The following is a 23796-nucleotide window of genomic DNA, read 5'->3' as shown; positions in this document are numbered from 1 at the left end:
GAGCCGTTTGTCTGGTCAGGGAGGCGTTCCTGCCGAAAGTTGAGCCCATGCAGATCCTCCGAGATATTCAGGTTTCAGAGTAACAGCCGTGTTAGTCTGTATTCGCAAAAAGAAAAGGAGTACTTGGGGCACCTTAGAGACTAACCAATTTATTTGAGCATGAGCTTTCGTGAGCTACAGCAGCTCACGAAAGCTCATGCTCAAATAAATTGGTTAGTCTCTAAGGTGCCCCAAGTACTCCTTTTCTTTTTGCGAGATATTTAGGTGCCTACTTCCCATTGATTTCAGTGGGAGACAGGTGCCTAACTGTCTTTTGAGGATCTGCACCGTAGTTCCTCTGCATTTGCTGTGATGAAGCGCTGCATTTGATAAGGGCTGTCAGGGTCCCTGTGTCCCTAATAGCTGTGCTAGTTCATACAGACAGTTGGGCCACTGGATTCTGCAGCACCAAGCAGGGGAGGCCCAAATCCCTTCCCTCTGTCCCAATAGCCATTCCTGCTCAACCCTCACCTTGCAGGGAAGAAGAACCAGGCCTGCTGGCGAAGCGTTTAGACACAGGTGGCTCACGAAGCTGCCCTGTTCTGGGGATGTTCACCCCAGTTGCCTGCCATGTCGGGGGGTGGTTCTCCGGCTCTTGTCCCTGTGTTGCCTCATTAACGGGTGTGGCCTTCAGGATCGGTGGGATCATGCTTTAACTATCAGGGGGTTTCATAGTGGCTCGGCTTCATTGCAAGCTTTAGACACATCCCTGAGTTTGTGTCACCCTTTTCTGACCTGTGGTGGTGCTGCATATGCCATTCTAGTGCTTCGCTCAGATCTCCCCTTGCTCAGGGAGATGGGCATCTGGCTCCACAGCGATTCCTGGGTGATCTGGGGTGGCTCGCCTCTTCCCTCACTACTGGTGCTAGTGTTCTCTGCTCAGCAGTGCTGCTGGGTAGTCAGGGTGGCCCCAGGCATGGAGGGAAGGGGTGACGGTTGGGCTGGGGATCTCATTCTCCCAAGTGGCTGCCTGGGAAGGGGGTTTCTCTGGCTGTTTGCCAAGCAGTGTTTCCGGTCGTCTCGGCCTGGCAGGGCGGAAGGGAAGATCAAGCACTGCCGAGTGCTGCAGGAGGGCCAGACTGTGCTCCTGGGCAACTCCGAGTTCGACAGCCTGGTGGATCTGATCAGCTACTACGAGAAGCACCCGCTGTACCGCAAGATGAAGCTGAGGTACCCCATCAACGAGGAGACGCTGGAGAAGATTGGGACGGCGGTGAGCGTGAGGCAGGCCTGCTAACGGGTCAGGGGAGGAAGGGACTCAGCCCATCTGGAGCGAGGGCTTGGCTCTGATGGCCTGGTCTGGAGCCATTTGCCTGCCTCTGGCCATACGGAGGTTGAGCGAGTGTGTGGTTCCTGCACAGCCAAATTAGCAAGAGGACCTGGGATCCCCCCACCCTATACCTTGGGTACGCACAGCCTGATGTGCAGCCCCAGAGCTCTCGTGGGCTTCAGCGAGGTTTGTGGGTGCTCAGCACCTCAGATCCTCTGGTCAGCACGTGAGTTTAGACAGGGTCTGTTTCCTACGCGCCAGAGCCCTTCTGCACCTCTAGCGTCTGTGGCCCTTTTCCGTGGTAGCAGCAAGAAAAGGGGCTAGTTCTCCCCGCAGCAGATGCTTGGTTTCAAGTGACAGCGTATGTGCTTTTGTTTTATAGGAGCCAGACTATGGAGCCCTTTATGAAGGACGCCATCCGGGATTCTACGTAGAGGCCAATCCCATGCCAACCTTCAAGGTATTCTCTTGCTGTTTGTCTTTACGGGTCGATTTTAATGGCCTGCTTGCCCAGCTCTGCCCCTGGGGCTTTCAGGCTTGCCCCACCATCCAGCTCTGCTCTTGGGCTCCCCCTCACCCCCAGTTCTGCCCCCCATCTCCCATCACTGCCATTCTGCTTGCCCCTGGGGCTGCCCCCGCTGCCAGAGGCCAGACCTTTGCTGAGGGGAAAAGAGGAGTTTCTGGTGGCTGGAAGGCTGGGCTGCGTGAGGACACTTTGGAGGACCTGACCCACTGCCCTGCTGTCAGGAACCTCCTTCTCCTCCATCCCCAACGCCTGCTGCCTAGACAGGAGTCCGTGCTGCTGTGCCTGGTTCCTGGCCCCTCTGTTGCTCTCAGAGAGGGGGAGGGCGGGGGTGTTCCTGGCTTCGTCCCAGCCCGTCGCTAGAGTGCGTGTGCGTGGGTTTGGTCCAGTTCTAAGGTCGGGTCTGTTATTGTATCGCTGAGAAAGTCGGCCGAGCGTGGTTCCCTCAGCGCGCGTCCCCATGGCATCTCATGGGTCTCTTCATCTGTCCTGCAGCCTTCGTGCAAAAGTGCAATGTGATCAAATAGCCCCCGGCGGCAGCGCTGGCTCCGGGGACTGCAGTGCTTTTGGCCCTCCCTGTGTTTCAGAGGGCTGCCTCTGAGATCTCCGGGAGGGCACTTCAGTCCCCACCAGTCGAGCTCCCAAGAGAGGGCAGAATCTGCTTTTCTCCTGGTGATCAGAACAGGGTGCCTGGGTTCAAATGATCGGCTCTGACTCCCCCAGCTGGCAGCTTCTGGAGGGGCATGATCTCCCACTGGCTGTTGTTGCATACTGTGGATTCCACTTCATAACAGTCCTGATGTTCATATTAGCAACTTCCAGTTAATGGCAACATTTTGGCTGGGAACCTCATTATTAATGGGGTTCGAATATTGGCAACAGGCATGCCGCTTACTAGCAACTTTGTTTCTTTTTAAGAAAAGCCCTGGCTGCAGACAGGGAAGGAATTGCTGGAATGCGCCTTCTCTGTCTGCAGCCCTTGAAACCGGCCTGCACACAGGGACTGCACAGGAGGTGAGGGGCTGGATGGCAGGGCAGTAGCTGGAAGGGGGCTGCAGCCCAGTTGCCAGGACTGCATGGTCTCTCTATGCTCTTCAGGCTGCACCTTGCTGGGGGACTGCATGCAGGGAAGGAAGTGCTGGGACTAGCAGAGCCCCTGCCTCTGGAGAGCTCAGGAAGAGGTACGGTGCAGCCTAACGGCCCCCCAGTGCCCCCCTTCCTGCTGCTGTCCTGCCAGCAGGCAGGGCTGCAGCCAGGAAAGGCACCTCCCAGCATTTCCTTCCCTGGCTCCTGCCTCATGCACCTGCCTTCCGCTCATTAGCAACTGCCAGATAATGGCAACTTTTTGTGGGCAACCCAGGGGGATGCTAATAAGTGGAATCTCCTGTATTTCTTTTCATGGGGTTCCTAGCAGTAAGAGGAAAGAAACAAACCACACGTTGGGTTCCTGTTTTGTTTCTTTTTTTAAAATCTGCGTGCGAGTTTGTATCATTTGTGTCTCGTCTGCAAAGCACAATTGCAAGGGCTGAGTGCAAACTGCATTGTTATGTGCGTTGTGGGCCACTGCCTGTCTGACCATTTGACCGTGTAAATGTCCATTTGCACGTGATGTCTCCTGATCTGATTGTGCAGGGAGACTAAGTGTCCAATTGCGAACAAGCCGTGTAGAAAACCAAGGCCAAGCTGTGACCTGTATCTGTCATTGCTTAGTCCAATAGCACCATCAAGCCGGGCAGGGCAGCTATATTTCCTTTACTCACCTCTCTAGCAGCCAGGCACAGGAATGACAGAGAAACAAAATGCAACCCCAAACCAGGAAGAGAGAAACTAGGGAAAATCAATGGCTCTTGCATTTGTGACGGCTGCCATCTTGGCCAGCACACCAGGGGTAGAACCAGGGTCCTCCAGAGCTAAAAGCTGCTACAGCTTGAGCTAAGGAACCCAGGTTCCCTAACAGATGTGTAGCCTCTATAGACCGGTACAGCTAGGTACCAGTAACACACTCTCAGCAGTGGGTTGCACATTGTCCTGTGATGGTTGCTAGATCCTGGCTCTTGGTGGGTGCCCTTAGGCGAGCGAGCCCTGCTTGTGGAGTGGTTGTGCGTAGGTTCTTTGTTACCCCATGATCATACCTGCCATGGCAAGTGGAAGGTGAGCACTTGAAGGAAGGAGGCCTCATGCTGGCCTTGGTGTCAGCTGCCCAGCCTCATGCCTGGTGGCCCTCTGTCGTTTTTGCAGTGCGCTGTCAAGGCCCTGTTCGACTACAAGGCACAGCGGGAAGACGAGCTAACCTTCTTGAAGAACGCCATCATCCAGAACGTGGAGAAGCAGGAAGGAGGCTGGTGAGTGACTGCTGTGTCTGCCTCTGGTGGATGCCAGAGGATGAGCTTGGTGACCTTGCACCCATCCTAGCAGTTGGGTCCCAAAAGCCAGCAGCCTCAAAGGAGAAGCCAGGGGTCTGCCAGGGTCATGGAGATGGTTGCAAAGGAGGGGGCATTGCTGCTGTCCTGTCCTTGTCCTGTAGATGAGCAAAGGACGCTGGTCTCTAGGACTGTCCATCTGGCCCCAGCACTCAAACCCTTCCTACTTTGGAGGGGCACGTGGGGCTGGAGAAGAAGTGAGTGAAATTGAGCGGAAGGTCACAGTAAATGTGGCGGTGGAAGGGGGTTGGGAGGGACGGGCCCATGAGCCTGGACAAGTGCCTCGCTGTGAAATGGCTGCCTGTCAGTGGAGTAAACTCCACCGCCGCCCATCAGCTTATAACGAGCCATTCAAAATACAGTCCACGGAAGTTGTTACATAGACCCTTTTGGAGGGCCATGGGTGTCCCTCTGTGCCCGATGCCAGCAGGGCTCACACAGGGGTGTGGTGAGAAGGGCCAGGTTCTGCCAACGCTGCTGGGGCCATACAGCCGCTCCAGGAGCTGGGCCCTTCCCAATGTGGAGCCTCCTTAGGTTTGTGTTCTTCTGAGATCCCAGGAGCTCCGGGGTGGCTCCCTGGGGCCACTGGGGACTGTTCTGACAGGGGCTGCACCTTTGTCTCTCCCAGGTGGAGAGGCGATTATGGGGGCAAAAAGCAGCTGTGGTTTCCTTCCAACTACGTGGAGGAACTAGCCAGCCCCGGTGGCCAGGAGCCTGACAGGGAGGTGAGCGCGTTTCCAAGTGCCTGGGAAGGGATGGCGGCGATGCCTGCGGGAAAGTGGCTGTGTCTGAGCCAGAGGGCAGTGCTGTCCTCCAAGCTGCTGGGACACATGCCCCATGCTCAGGGCTGGGGTGCTAGGGTGGCTCTGGGGTCGGGGGGCAGGCTTGCTGCTGCACTAGTCAGCTCTGACATGCCGGCCTGTGATGCATTCCCAGCAGCAGCTAGATGAGAACAGCCCCCTGGGAGTCCTGCTCGGAGGCACCCTGGATGTGCCATCCTGCCAGATAGGTAAGCACTGGGGTGGGGGTGGGGATGGCAGCTTTCTCATTCGCACCCAGGCACGGATCTTGCAGGGAGCTCCCTGGTGTGAAGGGGCCTGGTTTCCCTCTCCGCCCACAGCAGCCCCAGTGCCTGGAGCCCAGTGCCTCCCCTCCCCTCCTGTCCCACCCTGCATCCTCTGGACATCTGGGGCACAGGTCTTGTCTGGAGGCTTGGGGAATCTCCTGCTTTGAGCTCAGGAGCAGCGCTCAGCAATGGACTCCGGGGTGGCGTGAGCCTGCTCCCCCAACTCTGGGCAGTGAGACCAGGAATCAAGCCCAAGCCTCCCCTAGATCACTGGCCCATTTCTCTCCCCGCAGCTGCTGCCTCATCTCTGGTCATCATAAACCTGGAGGCCAGCGGATTGGGTGCAGCTTGGGGCCTGGCCATAGGAAATCCACCCGGCACTTGTTCCTTCCCCTCCCCTCACTAATCGCAGTTCAGAGTGCAGAGGATTTGGCTGCGTGAGCGGTTGTGACCTTTCCCTTCCCTCCCTCTCCCATCACAGCCATCCGCCCCGAGGGGAAGAACAACCGCACCTTCGTCTTCTCCATCAGCAAGGCATCCATGTCGCGCCTGTCCATGGACGTGGCGGCTGACACGCACGAGGACTTGCTGGACTGGGTGAAGAAGATCCGGGAGGCAGCCCAGACTGCCGACGCCAGGGTGAGTCTGGAGAGCCACTTTGCCCTGCAGGGCCCTAGCATCCTTGGGGATGGACGCCAGGCCCTCCTGGAGCTGGCTGTCATGGGAACAGCGGGGAGCATTCCTTTCCCCAGAGGGCTGTTCTAGGAGGCCAGGCTGGTCACAGAGAGGTAAAGATGGCTAGTTCTCTGGTGGGTGGAGGCAGGCCAGGGAGAGCCCTACAGTGTGGGGTGGAGGTAGGGCGGAGGCAGCTTGTAGTCATGAATTTTCATAGTGATTGAGGGGCACAAGCCCCACTGAAGGTCACTAGGACTTGTGCTCCTAAGTCACGTCGGGGCTTTTGAAGTCCCCCTGCCCGACCCGCAAAGGCTTTCAGGGACCATGGTGTTTCCTAGTGCAAAGCCCAGCAGCCTCTGGTCAGGGTGACTAGTGATCCGGTGACCCGTGCTAGCTCGGCAGCCACGGTCACCACTGGGCACGTGCTGCCATTACTGTAGGAGCCTTGGTAACTTTGTCTCTCTCTCCTGGCAGCTCTCTGAAGGGAAGATGATGGAGAGGAGGAAGAAGATCGCTCTGGAGCTATCGGAACTTGTCATCTACTGCCGGCCTGTTCCCTTCGATGAAGAGAGTAAGTGCGGGTGCTGGTGCACAGCAGACAGGCTGCAGGTGCATTATAACCCCACACAATGCCCCCTAGCACAATCTGGCCTGACTGCCTGTCAGAGGTGGGCTGAGATGCTGGGTGCAGAACCCATTCGATTTAAGCAGAAGTTTGGGGTTCAAGGCCAGACTGGAAATAATTTGCGGTCAAGCTCCTAAGATTCCAAGCCCCAGGTGGTGGAAATCTCCCACAGCCAGCCGTTCTCGAGAGATTTCAGCCACCTGCCAACGGGATCTGGCCCAGAACCAAAGCCACCACAGTGGGTTCGGATCTGGGGATTCACGCCAGGCTGTCCAAGCTGCCCGGGGGATATTGAGACACAGAGCTCCCCTCAGAATTAATGGTGGCTCTGGCAATCTCAGCCATCTGCCCCTGCGCCCGCACGCCCTGGGGAATAGCAGGTGGAGGGCTCTGGAGGATGCCCAGAAGCTTCTCAGATCTAGATCAGGGTTAGAGGAGGGAAGAGCTGTGTGGCCACAGATTGCCCAAGGGAGAGCCAGGGGAGGGCCAGGAGAGTGTCTACAGCACGGGCTGGAGGAGGGGGGCAGTGGTCCAGGGGTTGGGCTTGGATTTGGACACTTCTCCAAGCCGCCGCCCCCCCTCTCCCGCCACATCAACTGCAGGGTATTTGTTAGTCACACACTGAAGAGGCCTGTGTCAGGGAGTCAGCTTGCAGGTGGGAAAGGGAATGCCAACCCTGGTGGTCTCCTGGAGGTGGGAGCAGCTCACCCAGCCTTGTCCAGGGGCGATGGAGCTCCTGCATGATGAATGACTGCTCCGTGTCTCCTGGCAGAGATCGGCACAGAAAGGGCCTGTTACAGGGACATGTCGTCCTTCCCCGAGACCAAGGCGGAGAAGTATGTCAACAAGATCAAAGGCAAGAAGTTCCTGCAGTACAACCGGCTGCAGCTCTCCCGCATCTACCCCAAGGGGCAGCGCCTTGACTCCTCCAACTACGACCCTCTGCCCATGTGGATCTGTGGAAGCCAGCTGGTGGCACTCAACTTCCAGACCCCAGGTAAGAGCTGCCTGTCAGGAGGAAGAAGGGGAGGGGGGCAGGGGGCATAGCTTGGGTGCCACACAGAGCTCCCAGTTAAAGGTGCCCTGCCAAACCCCGCTCCCTGAGGAGTCACAGCCTGATCCCTATGTCGAAGGTCAGTCCCACCCAGCCACTTGCCCTTCCCATAAGCGCTTCAGGACACACAGGGTCACTAGCATGCGACGCCACCTGCGATCGCTGACACCTGAGTAGAAGAGTGGGATAGATGAGACTCCGTTTGCAGCCTGTCTGACCCATTCCCTCCTGCAGGCAGAGGGACTTCATTCCTCCCGGGGGCAGAGAACGCTCTGCGGCGATCACCTCCCTCTCTAGCGCAGCATGCGATTCTGGTGTTCAGTCCCAGGCCCCACATTACTGGGGGGAGACTGACCCCCTACATAGGGAACAGCAACAGAAATGCAGAGGACTGCAGGAACAGACCAATGGGGAGAGAGAGAATGAATGAGGGCCTGCATTGCAATGCGTGCAGGGGGGATGGAAGCCTATAGGTATTTAGGGGGTGGGGGGGATCCTCTAGGGCAATGGTTCTCAACCTTCTTTCATTTGCAAGCCCCTAAAAAATTTCAAATGGAAGTGCTGCCCTTTGGAAACCTTAGATATCATCTGTGGACCCCCAGGGGTCTACAGCCCACAGGTTGGGAACCACTGCTCTAGGGTGCTACAAGAGGGGATACCCAGTAGTAACAGGATGGAGTTAAACAGGGGAAACTGGACATCGGGGCAAACAGCGTATGATGTACCACGCTGTAGAAGGGAAGAGGTGGAGGAGCTCCCTGGCTTGGGACACTGAAGCCGAGGCTGGGTGACATGTCATTCAGTGCCCTGTAGGGACAGAGCCTATCCTGGTGCTGGGGCAATGAACTGTGCACTCCAATAACTTCTCTGATTGTGACTGCCAGTCCGTGTAGAAGTGATCACTCCCTGCCTGTCTTTCTCAGACAAGCCCATGCAGATGAACCAGGCCCTGTTCATGTCCGGCGGCCAGTGTGGGTACGTGTTGCAGCCGGCCAACATGCGGGACGACCTCTTCGACCCCTTCGACAAGAGCACGGTGCGCGGGCTGGAGCCGCTCTCGGTCTCCATCGAGGTTTGTACTGGCCTGCGGCCCTGCCATTACCTGGTTACTTTTCCCCTTATGAAGAGAATGGCTGTCCCTGCTGCGGTCCCCAGACTGCCCCACCCTGTTGTGTGGGGGGAGTAGAGGACATCTGCCAACAGCTCTGTTCCTGGTTTGGCTGAGCCCTTGCTGGAGGTGAGGGGCTTGGCTGACTGCGTGGGAGAGGCATGTGGAATCAGTCCTTTTAATCCTACCTGGGGATACTGGTAGAGAATTATGTTCCTCCCCTATGCCTGTCATCCTCTGGCCTCTTCTCACTCAGATTGTCACGTGCTCTTTATTGGGGAGGCTTTGTCCTGGCCCCGTTAATACCTTCGTGATTTGGATTTGGGCAGCAACTCTTGAGCCAGAACCAAGCCCAGATGCAGTATGCTGCCTTGAGTCTAGTGGCAGGGTCTGCTTGGAAGCATAAGAGAGAAGAGAGAAACACCCCCTGGAACTGCCAGGGAGGAGCAGAGGAGAAAAATGACCATCTTCTGTCACCAGCAGGTGGTGCTCCGCCCCTGCAGGACCACAGACTCCTAGGGCAGCTGCTGTCCAATCACCAGTGTGATTCCGGCTTCAATTAGAAGTGTATGTGAGGGAGGGAAAACGCATGCACGCACGCACGACTTGTCGCCAGAGTGATGCTCTCACAGGTGGTTCATTAAGGTTGACTAAAAACACCATGACCCCTTGCTCCAGGCCTGCGAAAATTGTAGGGCAAGACATGAACCGATTCCCCAGATATAAAGATCTTTCCCAAGCAACCCAAAGCAAGCTTTCCCCTTCCCCTCAGTTAAAGCCCCCCCCCCCCCCCCCGGGAGCCTGAGGAAGTAAACTAGCTTTGCAGTGTGACCTGAAGGTTAACAAAGATCAAGAGAGGCCTGCAGGGCTCAGCTGGTCTCTACAGCCAGGATATTGTCCAGGGGAGAGAGAGGCAGCTTCCCAGAGAGCAGGGACTCAGAGAATTTGGGGCTAAATCCCAGCTGCCTTTCAGCGAAGTGTTGCAGGTCGGTATCGTTATCCCCATTTTAGGTGGGGAAATTGAGGCACGGAGCGGCAATTGTTAACTCACTGGCCCAGCTACTCCCTGGGGTGCGTCTGAGGCCCAGCAGGGATCAAACATGTTGGGGGTAAGAGGTGGTACCCATTGCGCTTTCTCAGGCTTTTCATGGTAGTGAGAGGATTCCCCTTGGGGCTTAAGAAAAGCTGGGTCCTGGAAGGTTTGATGCCCAAAAGATTTACCGGGCCTACTGACCCTCAGAGCCAGCGAGAGATCTATCCACAGGGAACGTGGGGTCACCTCAGGCATGGCTTTCCCCTATGGTATCCCTCCCTGAGTCTTGCCTGAGCTGCTGATGGCCTATTAAAGGGTAAAGGCATCTGACACTGTGCCCTTTGTCCTTAAGCATTTAGCTATAATAATATTACATCATTCCCGAGCAAAGACCCCCTGATGTCATTTGGGGTCTAAAAGGAATTCCCCTTCCTGGAGGATAGTTACTGCTGTACAGACCAGGTGCACTGGGGAAAGGTTGCCTTCAATTGTAGCATCTGCTGTACCGGTAAGGCAGGATGGCCTCCCCAGTGAGGGGGCCTTGGTCATCCACGCCAAGATAGTGGTTCTGAATTGGCTAATAAGGGATAAAACCTTGCAGTCGAATGAAAAAGGAAGGAAGTGTGGGTTCCATGAATGGGGCTGGGAGGCGAGACATTTGGGTTGTATCCTTGGCTCTCTGCGTGACATTAACCCTTGGGCCACATTCTCCACAGTGTGTGTAACAGGGTTATCTTCTGGACCAGAAATAGGGCTGATCCTGCTGTTCAGGGATGTTATATTCAGTAAAGTTTGCTGTGATCCTGAGCGAGATGTGCAAGGGAACAGAGTTGTTCTCGCCCCACTCCACATCAGTCCATTTATTCCTACCCCTCCACATCAGACAGTCGTACTGTGCCCCTCTCCCTGTAGGTTGGAGCCAGGGCCGCTCCACTGGAGAACCCCCAAGGTTTCCCCAGGTTGCTGTCTTTCTGCCCCAATACTAAGCACCCCTAGGAGATTGAATGGCCTATATTAGATGTCAGAAGAGTACTCAAAATCTTCCTCAAGCACATGGAGCCATATCGGAGGTCCACAGCACTTTTCATCTTGTATCATTGTCAAAGGGAAGGAGGCCTCTAACTCCTTCACAACAAAAAAGCATCAAGGCATCTATTGTCGAAGCCAATAGAGCCTCTGGAGTGAGTCCACCAGACAGCATTAGAGCCCACTCCCTGAGGGGTTCAGCGACCTCTTGGCAGAAGATCTGGTTCTTCACATAAAGAAATCCGTCAGGCAGCTAGTGACAATCAGCATTCACAAAACACTCAAGGGTGATGTCCTTTCTTCTTCGGATGCAGCTTTGGGAGCAGGGTACTTCTGAATGTGCATCCCCAGTAGTAATCCAGGCTCAGCGCACGGTTTTAATCCTCCTCCCACTCTGGGGTTGAGAACTACTTAGCATATCCCGCAATATAGAGTGTTGAACGGGGGTGAGGGAGAAGAGAGGAAAAATTTCTTCTTACCTGTGAATTTGCCTTCTAATACCTTCCCTGTTTGACAGTCTGGCTCACCTGGAGAAGGATTCACTTCTAGAATTGAAGTTACTGCTTCTATCCTCTGTTTTCCCACATTAGCATGGAACATGTGTGTTTGCATTAGGGAATATTGGTCTATTCCCTAGGGCTCTGTTACAGGTTCCCATGTTGGGCGACATAGTGGTATATGTAGTTAATAATGTTCAGCTTTGGAAGCTGTCATTCTGGGGTTCTGCAGAGGGTGGTCCTGCCTTTGGGCTGGCTGTCAATCTTTGTTCTGCTTGCAGGGGGAGGGGGAGCACCTTGCAGTACAGATTGTCAGACACAGTGGGTGTAAGACAATTCACAGGTCAGAAGGCAATTTTCCATTCTCCTCATTACCTCAAATTCTTTCTTTCTTTTTCTAGATCCTTGGGGCACGACATCTTCCCAAAAACGGGAGGGGGATCGTTTGCCCGTTTGTGGAGGTCGAGATGTCTGGAGCGGAGTACGACAATGCCAAACAGAAGACGGAGATCGTGGGTGAGTACCCGGGTTGGCTCTCCCAATAGAGCTGTGGGCGCAAAACAATCTCGGGTGCAGTTTGTGCCTGCGAAAAGGGAGCCCCTGATAGAATGTGCTTCTCCCTGTTTGTAAACAGTTTCCCTTCCCATTGACCCTGGTGTGTGATCTGACACTTGGGCATGCATCTTCACTGGGGGAAGATAGTGTGTTAGCGAATACGAGGGAAATTCCTCTTGAAGACCCAGCACTTTGTAGTTTTAACAGGAGTTCGGCTAGGCTTCTCCACAGTCTGTACATCGACCTGCCGCTCTTCACCAGGATCTTGCCTCGTGTTAGCTGCCTCTGCCTCCCTCCTCCACACACACACTTTACTGCGGCTCTCACCTTTGAGCCTGTAGGCATGGGGCCAGCGAGAGGCTTAGGAAGCCTCGTGCTCATGCTAAACATTCGTCCTGAATATACTGTGGGCGCCGTTTGATGTGGTGAGCAGCGTTGCACACCCTGCAGATAGCTCAAAGCTTCACTGAGCCAAGCAGGGGCTCTGTTCCGGTACTGCCTGGTGTGAGCTCAGTGCTATTGGGGGACATGTCAATGTGAGAAGCACATTTCCACCTGCAAACACCACAGTTCCTGTAGAGACCAAGACTGTAAATGAAAGAAGCTAGCAAACCTGCCCTCTCCCTCCTCCCCCCCCAACGCACACACAATTTCTCTGTTATTTCAATGTGTTTCCTCTGTATTGAGAGCACTTCGGGGATAGCCATTTTCATGGTTTTCCCCTCTATAGACAGCTGGGATGAAATTCACCACGAGTCACTTGCCCCTCTGGCTGAAAAGATCCAAAGAAACCTCCATCAGAGGAGCAGAAACCCTTATCTGTGTTCCCTTTGAAGGGATAACTTTTAATTCTAGTACTTGCTATTTAAAGGGGGGGAAGGGCACTGTCAGAAAATGAATATCTATTTTTAAAGGGGCCGACATTAAAGAATTCCAGTTGACATTGTCCCTTCAAAGAGTGTAACCCATGCCACACTGCAGGTGCTTGTTCTCCTGAGGGAAGCGTTAGGAGAATTCTTCCTCGCCTCAAAGCATGCTGGGCTGCTCGGAGACTCTTTGAATGATTTGCCATTTGTTTGAAATGCCAGCTAATGTAGAACTGAGGGTGACTGGCAAGTTTGCTGGACTCAGTCACACGCCAAGGCACAGTGGCAGGGTTTTGAACTTCGTGCCATACCGTCGAAGGAGGCGTGAAGAAATGTTTGTTTAACCGTTACAGCGGGGGAGTGGGTGTCCACTGTCCTGGGTTCACTCCCTGTTGCACCATGGACTTGAGGCGTGAAATGGAGCAAGTCACTTGAGCTGTCTGTGCCTCAGTTTCCCTCTCTAAGGTTTATAAACGCTGAACTGCCTGACTGAGCAGAATGATTAATGAATGCTTGTAAATAGCTTTGAGAACCTCTGGTCTGCTGCTGGCTACTTTCTTTTGAGGCGCTCCACAAGCAAAGGTGACTCTGGTTGCTGTTTCTTATGTTTTGATTTTGTGTCCTGAATACACAGTAGGCTAACTGCAAGGCCAGCTAGAAAGGAAAGCTGTATTGTGGTAGCACCTAGAAGTCTCAGTTATAGGCCAGGACCCTGTTGCGCTAGGTGCTGTACAAACAGAGCTCAAAGCCCAGAGCTCCTGGACAATTGTTGTTAGATCTGTATGTGCCAAAGGAAACAAGATTTCTGGAAGGGAGCAGTTTCCAGGGTTCACTCCAGACACCAAATGAGCCAAACTTCAAGTATATTTTTCTGAGAAATCAAACAGGGAGAAGCGTGGGGACAAAGTGAATGTTGGGGCTGGTTTTTGATTGATTGATTGATTGTGCTTTTAAATAGCGGACAATGGCCTGAACCCATTCTGGCCCCAGAAGCTCTTCAATTTCCAGGTCAGCAATCCCGACTTCGCCTTCCTGCGCTTCGTGGTGTATGAGGAGGACATGTTCAGTGACGAGAATTTCTTGGCACAGGCCACGTTCCCAGTGAAAGGCTTGAAGACCGGTAAAGTTGTGTGTCTCCACGTGTGTGTGTGTCCTTCCTGCTGTCACGCAGACTTTGTGGCGGAAGGACCTGTCTCAGGGTGGGTCGGCAGCATGGCAGAAAACAGTGCTCACATCCCCTCTGATCTGCCCCTCTGTCCCTAAGTCCCCTGGTCACCTTCTGGGGATGGCGTAGGCCAGCGGCCCTTGCTCCAGGTCCATCAACTTACCCTCTTCCTGGGTTGTGTCCAAACCCTCCTACATAGGAAATCACTAGGATTCTGCTGCACGTGGGATGCACCCAACAGACTGAGCTTTGCTCCCCTAGCCTCCTAACTGCAGAGCCATGCATATTGTGTGGAGGGCTCCGCTGGTGCCCTGCTCCCTTTAGGGATGTATCAGTTATTTGGTTTCTGGGTTCAGGAGGGCACTGGGGGGAGGGTGAGGCCTGTATCCCTTCAATTTACTTCTGAGCATGTGGCCTTGGTGCAACAAGCCCCCATTGCTGCCTTGGGTCATGCTCACAGGGCTTGAAATGGGGAAGAGCTTTTCAGATAGTAGGCAGCTTTTTAATCCAGCAGGAAAATGCCTAATGAGATCCACTGCCTGGAAGCTGAAGCTAGGCACAGTCAAATTAGAAATAAGGTGGACATTTAACAGAGGTATTTACCCATTGGAACCATGTGGCTAGGGACATGGTAGACTCTCCATCCCTTGCAATCTTTAAATCCAGATGGGATGTCTTTCTAAAAGGGATGCTGTAACTCAGACAGAAGTGATGGGCTTGATGCAGGACATATAGGGTGAGAGCCTCTGGTCTGTGCTATGCAGGTCACACTAGAAGGTCAGACCAGTCCCTTCTGGCCCTAAAATTGATGAATTTCACCTCCTATGCCGAGGGGCCAGCATGAAGTCTGTACACCACTCAAGCTTCCTTGACAGCCTCAACCTAAGGATTAAGTGGGCACAGACGTAGTGCTGGCTCCTCTGCACAGGGGTGTGTAAGAAATGCCCCATCTGCTTTGTGCTGATTAGAGCAAGCAGATGTGTGCCCAGTAGGGAGTGGCCGTGTGCATGAGGCTCTGCTTGTGCTGTGCATGGCCCCTGTTAGCCAGCCCTTCCCTGGGTTTCCCACAGTAACGGTTGTGCTCTCTTTGTATCAGGGTACAGAGCTGTGCCGTTGAAGAACAACTACAGCGAGAAGCTGGAGTTGGCCTCCCTGCTTGTTAAAATAGAGATCTTCCCTGGCAAGGTAAGGCTGGTCCACTTGAATATTGTCCTTCTCCGCAACACAAGAGAGCAGATACACCGATGGGCTTAGAAACCAAAGGTTGGCTGGTCCAGAAGGCTTTGAGCTCCCCTGATGACTAAGGGTATGTCTGCAGTGCAATGAGAGATGTGACTGCAGCACAAGGAGACGTACCCGAGCTAGCTTTGATCGAGCGAAACCGCAGCAGCACGGATGTACAAGGCCACCCTGCACCCTCAAGCAGCTCGCCACTTCTTCACTGCTGTCGTCACCTGGGCTAGCGAGATCAAAGCTAGCTCGGGTTTGTCTGCACATGCTGCACTCGCGCCTCGGACTGCAGTGTACACACACTCTAAGTGAGACTGTGATTCCTTGTTTCCTCACCACTTCACTACTCGTACTTCCCATCTGCTATTGTACAGCCTGAGCGTCTCATCTCAACAGATCTCCCTTCTAAGCCGGGGTACGTCTGGTCCGTGCTTGGAGGAGAGACCTCTGTTGAACAGCTTGGCGCTCCAGGAAGCAGGGTGGCACTGCCCACTGTGAGTCAGCACTGACTCGCCCTCTGTGCTGGAGATGCGATCTCCTGGGTGGCTCTTAAGGATGGGGCCCCGACCTCTTGGCGCTGGTTAAAGAGTCCACGGCTTTCTCTGCCACGCCCACTGCACAGCGGCACAAGCGCGGTTTTGAATGGCCTCCTCCATCCTAAAGACTCAAGAGGTGTAGTTCTTTAGCCCAGAACATCCCCTTCGTCTCTCACAGCAAACCAGCTTGATTCTTCCAAGCTGGTCCCTGTGTGAAACCCACCACACAACTGGGAATAACTGGCAGCCCCTGCTCAGGAGACAAGCATGGCACATCGTGGACCCCTCTGCCTGAGGGGCATTGCCTGAGCTGGGTTTATCCTAGTGGGGGGAGGCAGGGGTGAACAGAGCTCTGAGGACGAAGCTTGAACACACCTCCCTGTGCTGCATTTGGTTTTCACTGGATCCTCCACTCTAAACCTCCCGTCTGACCAGGTATAGTTCTAGCTTCCAGGCCCAGGAGCCCCGCTGGCTGCTAAACTTATTCCCTCTAGGGCAGGGAAGAGGGAGAGAGGCTGGTATCTCATCTCCATTGGGCTGGTTCATGTAGTTCTGCCATGCACAAGTTTTGCCTGAAGGGTTAGTAATTCCCTTTCTAGCAGAAGGTCTTTTAAAAAACAAAATCTTGCCCTAAAGCCAGTGTTTGTCTGTTAAAATTGGGGCAGATGTCTAAAGAGCATCAGCACACCATTGCATGCGCATTTGCACATCTGACTTGGTCACACCATCTTCATGCTTGCACAACTACACAGACAGTTCTGGTTCCTTGCAGCACTGTTACCCTGGTAGAGAATGTGCATGCAGTCCCAGTGCTGTGCTTTAAAAATCACTTCCCCTGGTTTCTGATTCAAGCAGGAAAATGGAGAAATTAACCTCTTCGGTGCCTCGGCCCTCCGAGAACGGACAGGAGACCCTTCAAGTCAGCTCCTGACAAACCGAGCCCGGGAAGGGTCCTTCGATGCTCGCTACCAACAGCCATTTGAGGATTTCCGGGAGCAGCTAGCAGACCATTTTGACAGCCGAGAGCGAAGGTAATGCAGTGGAGTTTTGGAAAGGGACTTGTTCTCTCTACCTTGAGCTCCTACAATGTAAACCAAGCATGGCCTTGGATCCAAGCTACCCTTGATTTTAATCAGTGCAGCTTCTATTGCCTAGTTGTCAGTTTTCCGTATTGTCTCCCTGTGATGCTGTCTGAATGTAAGCGCCCTGATCTCGACAGCCCATGGAGAAAGTTACCAGGAGTCCAGTGCGAACCAGGGAGGCGTTTGGTTTAGTGGCAGAGCTAAGACAGGGGACATCCTACCATTCATGGAGAGGCACCGGAGCCTGTTATCATAATGTAGGTCCTGTGTCAGGGCTGTTGCAACAAAGTCCCCACCTGCCCAGCGGGCAGTGCGGCTTCTCTGCCCACGCTGGTGCGTCAGGTACCTGCAAAGTACCTGTATTTCATATTGAAGGGTGGAGGAGCGAGGTTCATCTGCAGAGTCCTGGCCTGCAGGATAGGTGTGTATCTCACAGGTTGCCATTCAGCCTCTTGGGCAGGAAGGAAGCCCTCATGCTATTTAACAGTAAGCGAGGAGTAGCTGGGGCTCTCAGGGCTGGCTATACTCCAGCTCTGCCAGGCTTCCTGTCACAGAGTCGGGTTACCAGGCTCCTGGCTGGGAGCTGAGAACCTTGAAAGCTCTGAGAGTCCTGGCTTAACCTGAGTCTCTGAGGGCTCCTTTCCATAAAGCTGGGAGCCTGGAATTCCTGGGACTGGCGTACAGGGTTTGGGGAAGCCCAGCCATTGCAGACTGCCCTCAGACTGGAGACCTCAGGGCTTCCAGACTCCCGGCTCGGGCTGCCCCACTTAGGAGTCACACAGCCCATGCAGCCTCCTGGGCCAGGAGTCTGGAAGCCGAGGTCCTTGGCCAGTCCACATTATGGGGCTGCACCAGAGCAACAGACCCTGGGAGCCCCAGCAGCAGCTCTGTAAAAGGGATATTGAGTGACTAGCAGCCATGAAACTGACAAGAATGTCAGTTTCATGTTTCATTTGGGAACCAGAAGGTTTTGGTGTTTCTGAAACAAAATTTTCTATTTGCCAAGAAACTTCAGCAAATTGGGTTTCATTCAGCGTCAGAGCCCACATTTCAAACACCTGAAATGTCTCTCAAACCCCAAAACACACGTTTCTGCCAGCTCTATCGAACAATTCTGAGACAGACCATAAGGGCTTGACAGACCATAAGGGCTTAGCAGCCCAGCCTGTGGCCCAGCGCTGGAGCCAGGTGACCTTGCAGTGACTGCGGTTATGAGTAGTGCACAGTTGCTTAAGGTCCCTGCCACAGAATTCATCTCAAGCCCCTCCCCTTTCCTCTCTTCCCCTGCAGGGTACTGCGAAGGACCAGGGTGAATGGGGACAACCGGCTCTAGCCCAACTTCGCCTGCTGAAAAGCACCTCTAGTGCTTGTGATTATCACGGAACGCTGTGAACTGGTTTCTATGGAAACGTCACTGCTTTGGCCTACTTTCAGGCAGCTTTTCCAGTTTCTCTGCTGGTGTGTGTTTGAGTGGAGAAATTAAAAAAACCCCACCACCCAACCACCTCCTACTACTACGCCCATAATGAAGTGTATTAATGTGTATAGCCTGTCAGCTATTAAGGCTGGAGACAAAACTGTGTCTATAATCAAACAAACTCACTTTGAGCCTATGTCCTGAGAAATCTAGATCCCAGCCCTGCTCAGAAGCCGGTAGGGAAGCTTTTTACAGCATTAACTCAATGTAAATGTTTCCCACTCCCTTGAGGGACCTGCCTCTTCTCCCTCCTTTTACATGCCCCCATAGGGAGGTACTTTCTAAGAACCAGGCAGGATGCACCTCAGTCCTATTGTTGTTGTATCAAAGTACCTGTATAGCCTCTGCCTCTGGGTCCAGTAGTGAAACTCAAAGTTTACAAGGCCCCTCTAGCTTTAAATTACAATAAAAAAGTCAGTGTTAAGTGTGTAACGTCTCCACTTTCTCGAGGTTTGCCCTAGCTGCCGAGTTCATGCTCCACTGCAGAAGAGCACCTTGCGGGCTAGTGGCCACTCTTCAGTGCGTTTCACGCCAGCAGCTAGCTGTGGTTTTTGCGGGCAGTCTCTTTCACACCTTCAGGCAGACCCTGGAGCTTGCTCTCTCTCTCTCTCTCTCTCTGCCCTCATGTTGCCTTGTAAACAGTTCAGGCATGAGGTCTGAACTACTGTGGGTTCTCGCTCTCTGTCATCCAAACGGCACACCAGGTAGGGAATGTGCGCTGCGGAGGCCCTGCGGGAGCATTTCCAACTGACCATGTAGCAAGAAAATGGAGTGCAGAAAGTTGAGGCTCACCAGAGAAGCTACACAAGATACTGAGCCAAATGCAGCCCTGCTGGCAGCAGGTGCAGCTCCACAGAAGTTTCTTCCTACTTGCCGTGCAGCCACCAGTCTGGTGGTTTCTGGCAGTGCTGCCTCTAAAGGAACACTCCAGGCTGCTGAAACTCACGTGACTGAGTAGCTCTGGTTTAGGTTAGGAGCTGGCAGTTGCAAATTCTGCTTTGACTGGTGGCTTCTCCAGCTGAGATTAAGACAAGTTGTTGCCACCCTTATTTTGGAGGTGGCAAAGCTTTGTCTGTTCTTTTAGAGTGAGAGGAAGAACAACTCTGGCTGAGCGCTTGCATGATCTGCAGAGTGAATGTGTCCTTTTCCAAACACAGCTGCTCCAGGGCTAGTGATAAATGGCTACTCAATTGCACAACTGGAACTCGTACCTGCTCTCTAGGCTGGTGCCTGAAAGATAGGTTATTCCAGCCTTCCAAAGGGACTGTATTTATCATGGGGTGGAATGACAAGGCAGGATAACAGACCATGCTACAGCCCCTGAGGCAGGCTGTATGCTCCACTGCAGTGCACTATATTGTGTTTGACTCTTGACTGGTGTTACTTAAGAGCCATACTCCCCACTCAGCCTGAGGATTGTGTTCAGGTCACTCTTTTAAAGACCAGAATGTCCAATAAAAGTCCTCAACTTACTTTTTCCTCATTGTGTTTTGTGCAGAGGGGGCTGGGTAGGGAGAATTGGCAAAGCAAACAATATGCCGTGGTATGTTCTTATAACAAGGAGCACATGTGCAGACAAATAGCTGAAACAGTGATAAACAGTCAGGGAGAACGTAGCACAAGACACCTAGGAAGGCTGCAGAGGAATATGGATCCTGCAAAGCCTGGACCAGGCTGCTTGAGGAAATTCTGTCGTGCTGTTTTCCAGGGGGATGGAAGAGTGCACAATGCGTAAGTTATTTGATTCCGTGGACCAATGCAGTAGGAAGCCCAGACAGTCCTTGAGCATTTGAGACCCTCCCATGCGCCCTAGGAACCATCACTTTCTTTTAAGTCTATGTGGGGGAGTCTAGCAGCATTGCTGCTGGGCGTTGGGCACTGCCAGTGTGTGTCTTCATGCTCTGTTGGGCAAACTGCACTCTCGGGAGTAGCCAGGCTCACTGGAAGGGGGATGACATCAGTACTGAAGGCCACACAGACCCTGGTGTCTCAATGAAAGCTTGTTTTTTAAAAAGAGGAGAAGGGTTAGGAGATTGTGATGTACAAATTCTGGCAAATCAAATGCATCTTCCACAGTAGCCATGATGCACAGCACTGGCCCATACTACCTTAATGCCCTGTGTTTCAGGACCCGTTGCTTGTGGGAACAGAGTGGTGATTGGAAGGCAGTCAGACTGAATGCTGTTAGCTGGGGTGATCCTAACTGGTACATCAGTGTGAACTAAAATCCAGACACCCCTCTCCTGCCTTCAAGGCTGTCCCTGTCCATATGCTCTCTGGAAGCTGATTTACATTCAGCCATCAAGTCTCTGGCTTTGGTGACACAATGGGGCAGCAGATCGAAAGTCATGGCTGCTTTTATATTTAAGTGGAGTTTTTATTGATTTAAATCTGGAAGTGCGTGTGTCAGATACAGAGGACTGAGGCGACCTTGCTTAGGGATGGTCTGGCGCAGCCAAATCCCCATGGACTTCAAAGGGTTGTCTGTCCTAGAGGCTTACCTTTGAGAAGTGTGCTTCCCCCTTCAGGACACAGCTGCCATTCCACCAGGCACGCTCTCCCTGTTAGACTCCGCGTGCTGAAAGCTGGGCAGTACGTCTCACCACGCCCAAACAACTGGCTTTGAAAAGAGAGTTGTAACGAAGAGCCGCTGTGCAGGAGCTCTTGGCAAAGCACAAGGTAACATGCCTGGCCCTTTAATCCCACCGTTCCAACTGATACAGACACCACCACGCCGCTCCTGTTCGTATTTTATGCTCTTTATTTAGGAACAACTGAAAAGGTCTCATTTCATCTCACCAAACTGTACAAGCAAGCTCCCCTCCCCCACCCCCCTCACCCCCCTCCACATATACAAAAGTAAGGGAAACTTGTGGTTCACTTCTCAGAAGTGGCATTGTGGGAGCTCTCACCCTCAGAATAAGAGCATGTAAAGTCCATCGCAGGGGCAAGCGACCCTAGCACTAGTAATAACTATAGCCCGCAGTCACAGACAGCTTCTGTTTTTCTCTTTAAAACCTTCATCAAAAGTTAAAAATCACCTTCTCACACAGGTGCCATGTTAGCCCTCCTAATTGTGGTCTTAAAAAAAATCCAAAATAACTTCCCCCTCCCCCATACAAAGACGACGACGGCCAAGCCTGTTCGCTGTCCCTAGCCACAAGGCCACCCTTATGAAAGGTCCCATTGCAGCTCCAATTCTAGTTTGCTTTGGATAAATCCACACAGAATCCCAAGTCACTCTGCATCAGGAGGATTTTAAACAAGACACCATCTGTGATTGCGTGGTCTGATGAGAAGCAGTGTGTTCCCAAAGCCTGACGTTTAGTGCCGTGCTACCTATGTGGGGTGAAAAATTCCTGACAAAATTCCTAACAAAAATAATCAGATGGGGGCTGAGCAAAAGTGCAACTTTATCAAGCAGATTTCTACCCAGCTCTCTTCACTGGCACCAGCGAACAGCATATGGGTAATGCCATCCATCTACCAGGCCAGGACAGGTTTCCTTAAGGCCAGCCTTCAAATGAGTGACCAAGTGGAGTGGTACGTTCTTTGCTGAAATGAGGGACAAGTGTAAGAGATCCCTGCTGCATCTCGAAGAGTTCCGTTAATTTGTTTTCCTGTTTGTTTTCAAGCTTTTGTGGCACTAGTCTGAAATTCCTGGCAGATCCCATTGCCAGTAATGGACACAGCAGGAACTACCCTGGCAAAGAGAGTGACTGAATCCCCTTTTCATGCTAGCAGCTTCAACTGATGCTTATGTGTTTGTTTTGTAATCAGCTGAGAAATTAAAATTGATGCTAAGTTCCATTCCGGAGGTTAGGTCAATAGGGTTGCCTGTCTTAGGGACTGGTTTCAAACATTTAAAACACAGTTTCGCTGTGAAGTAGAGAGAGAGGAGTTTAACAGTGTCACTGTAACTATGAGTACTACCATGCGAAGGCACAGTATTCTCATCTCTCACATGCTGATCTGTGCCAAGCTCTGAAAAACATCTTATCATCTGAACTACCCCCAGCCTCAAAATTTCATTTTCTGTTCAGGCTCTCTGATCAATGGCTCCAGCTTTATTTGGGGAAAAGGTTTTTAAAGTTTCCAATCATCAAGAATTGCTGCTCTATGTGGAAAAACGAAACTGCTATTCAGCCTTCCAGATCCTCCTCCTGAATTTATAGGTCAAGTGCTGACACCGACAGCAAACACAAGAGAATATGGTGTCTTGTCACTGTCCCGCTCACTGCAAGTCATGCCATCACATAAGGGTCGTTGCATCTGAGGAAGTGAGCTGTAGCTCACGAAAGCTTATGCTCTAATAAATTGGTTAGTCTCTAAGGTGCCACAAGTCCTCCTTTTCTTTTTGCGAATACAGACTAACACGGCTGCTACTCTGAAACCTGTGAATACTCAGTATCTTTGAAAATTCGGCATTAGTTGTACAGCCTTCCCTCTCCAGCTATTTTATACCAGGGGCATCACTATGGTATCCCCTAATTTTACCCTTTGTTCCCCGTTTTCCATGATTTGGCTATCCCCAGCCTTTCCAGCCTGTATTAGCCCCCCAAAAAGCAATCCAATAGGGCACATTCTCTCCTGTTCCAGTCCTTGCCGTGCTGTGCAGCAAGTGGTCAGCAGGGGAGGGAAAGCAACTATGCTCTGTACCACCACCTAGCGGTGCTAAGTCTGATTCAAACACTTCACTTTAAGAGTTACAGGGGTGTAGCTTGCGGAGTATATTTCCAATTCATGATCACATACCAAAATTGTTAACACAATCACCTGTTAGGCTGGATACCTGCAGGTAACTGTCAAATGCAGGCAGCTGCAAATGCCTTCTGTACATGAACCACTAACTAACCAAGCCACCGTCCCAATGACTCCCTTGTGAAACTGGAACTAGGAACTAAGTTGAGGAACCAGGTATAATTAAATTTTATACTGTTTAAAAAAAAAATCCAGGATGCTAGCCAAAAATCAGAGCTTTGTCTAGCAGATCACTGCTCCTACTAACTAGCAAGCCAATTCTATTCCTAGAATCAGGAAAACTTACGATTCTTTTTAAAAATGAGACATGAATGGATATTAATCTGGATAGCAGGTTACTAAGCGCTTGAGTTTCTGGTTTTAAGCTAGCCCGCCTCCTATACAGAAGTCTAATATTCATAAGAAGGAAGCAACAACATAAGACTGAAGATAAAAGGATTTTTACAGCTGTGCAACCATCAAGTCCGAGTGAACATAGGCTCACTTTTAGCTGAGGGAGTTGGAGAAATTAGTTTTTAAAGATGTCCTCTCCTAATAAGTAAATGCTAGCTCACCCCTCCATCTACTCAATTCTCTCCTTGTATCTAGTCTAAGTGACAACTATTGTTGGTTAGAGGATGATAATAGTTAATACTGTCTAGGTGCAAAATTGTGACAGCATTTCCTGCAACACCAGGTGCAGAAGTGCGGCTGATGTGACTGTCAAACCACTTCACAGTGACCAAGAGCTGGTCCGCAATTGTTTCCGTTTCAGACGCACGCACACTTCTAATGTCCTGCACTAAACC

The 23796-nt window shown here is 52.3% G+C and overlaps 1 protein-coding gene across 6 annotated transcripts in view; it reads left to right on the top strand.

Annotated features, from left to right (window-relative positions):
* The window catches only part of PLCG1 (phospholipase C gamma 1), a 95727-nt gene extending 76008 nt beyond the window's left edge, over positions 1 to 19719 (top strand). For 3 of the 6 annotated variants that reach the window (XM_084646304.1, XM_084646303.1, XM_084646302.1), the window contains 14 exons: positions 1072 to 1252; positions 1692 to 1769; positions 4071 to 4174; positions 4881 to 4977; positions 5189 to 5261; positions 5800 to 5957; positions 6468 to 6564; positions 7391 to 7615; positions 8596 to 8744; positions 11738 to 11852; positions 13716 to 13877; positions 15019 to 15107; positions 16541 to 16719; positions 18061 to 19719. In XM_084646304.1, coding sequence (XP_084502430.1) covers positions 1072 to 1252; positions 1692 to 1769; positions 4071 to 4174; positions 4881 to 4977; positions 5189 to 5261; positions 5800 to 5957; positions 6468 to 6564; positions 7391 to 7615; positions 8596 to 8744; positions 11738 to 11852; positions 13716 to 13877; positions 15019 to 15107; positions 16541 to 16719; positions 18061 to 18103 — 1750 coding nt within the window. In that variant the 3' untranslated portion in view covers positions 18104 to 19719. The remainder of the gene's footprint in view (positions 1 to 1071; positions 1253 to 1691; positions 1770 to 4070; positions 4175 to 4880; positions 4978 to 5188; positions 5262 to 5799; positions 5958 to 6467; positions 6565 to 7390; positions 7616 to 8595; positions 8745 to 11737; positions 11853 to 13715; positions 13878 to 15018; positions 15108 to 16540; positions 16720 to 18060) is intronic. The other 3 variants (XM_084646307.1, XM_084646306.1, XM_084646305.1) reach the window with 3 other exon arrangements.
* Positions 19720 to 23796: the final 4077 nt, after the last annotated feature.

This window comes from Lepidochelys olivacea, assembly GCF_965140295.1.
Source record: "Lepidochelys olivacea isolate rLepOli2 genome assembly, chromosome: 13".
NCBI lineage: Eukaryota > Metazoa > Chordata > Testudines > Cheloniidae > Lepidochelys > Lepidochelys olivacea.
Note: the sequence above shows the minus strand (reverse complement) of the source record. Positions and strands in the feature narration are given on the sequence as shown.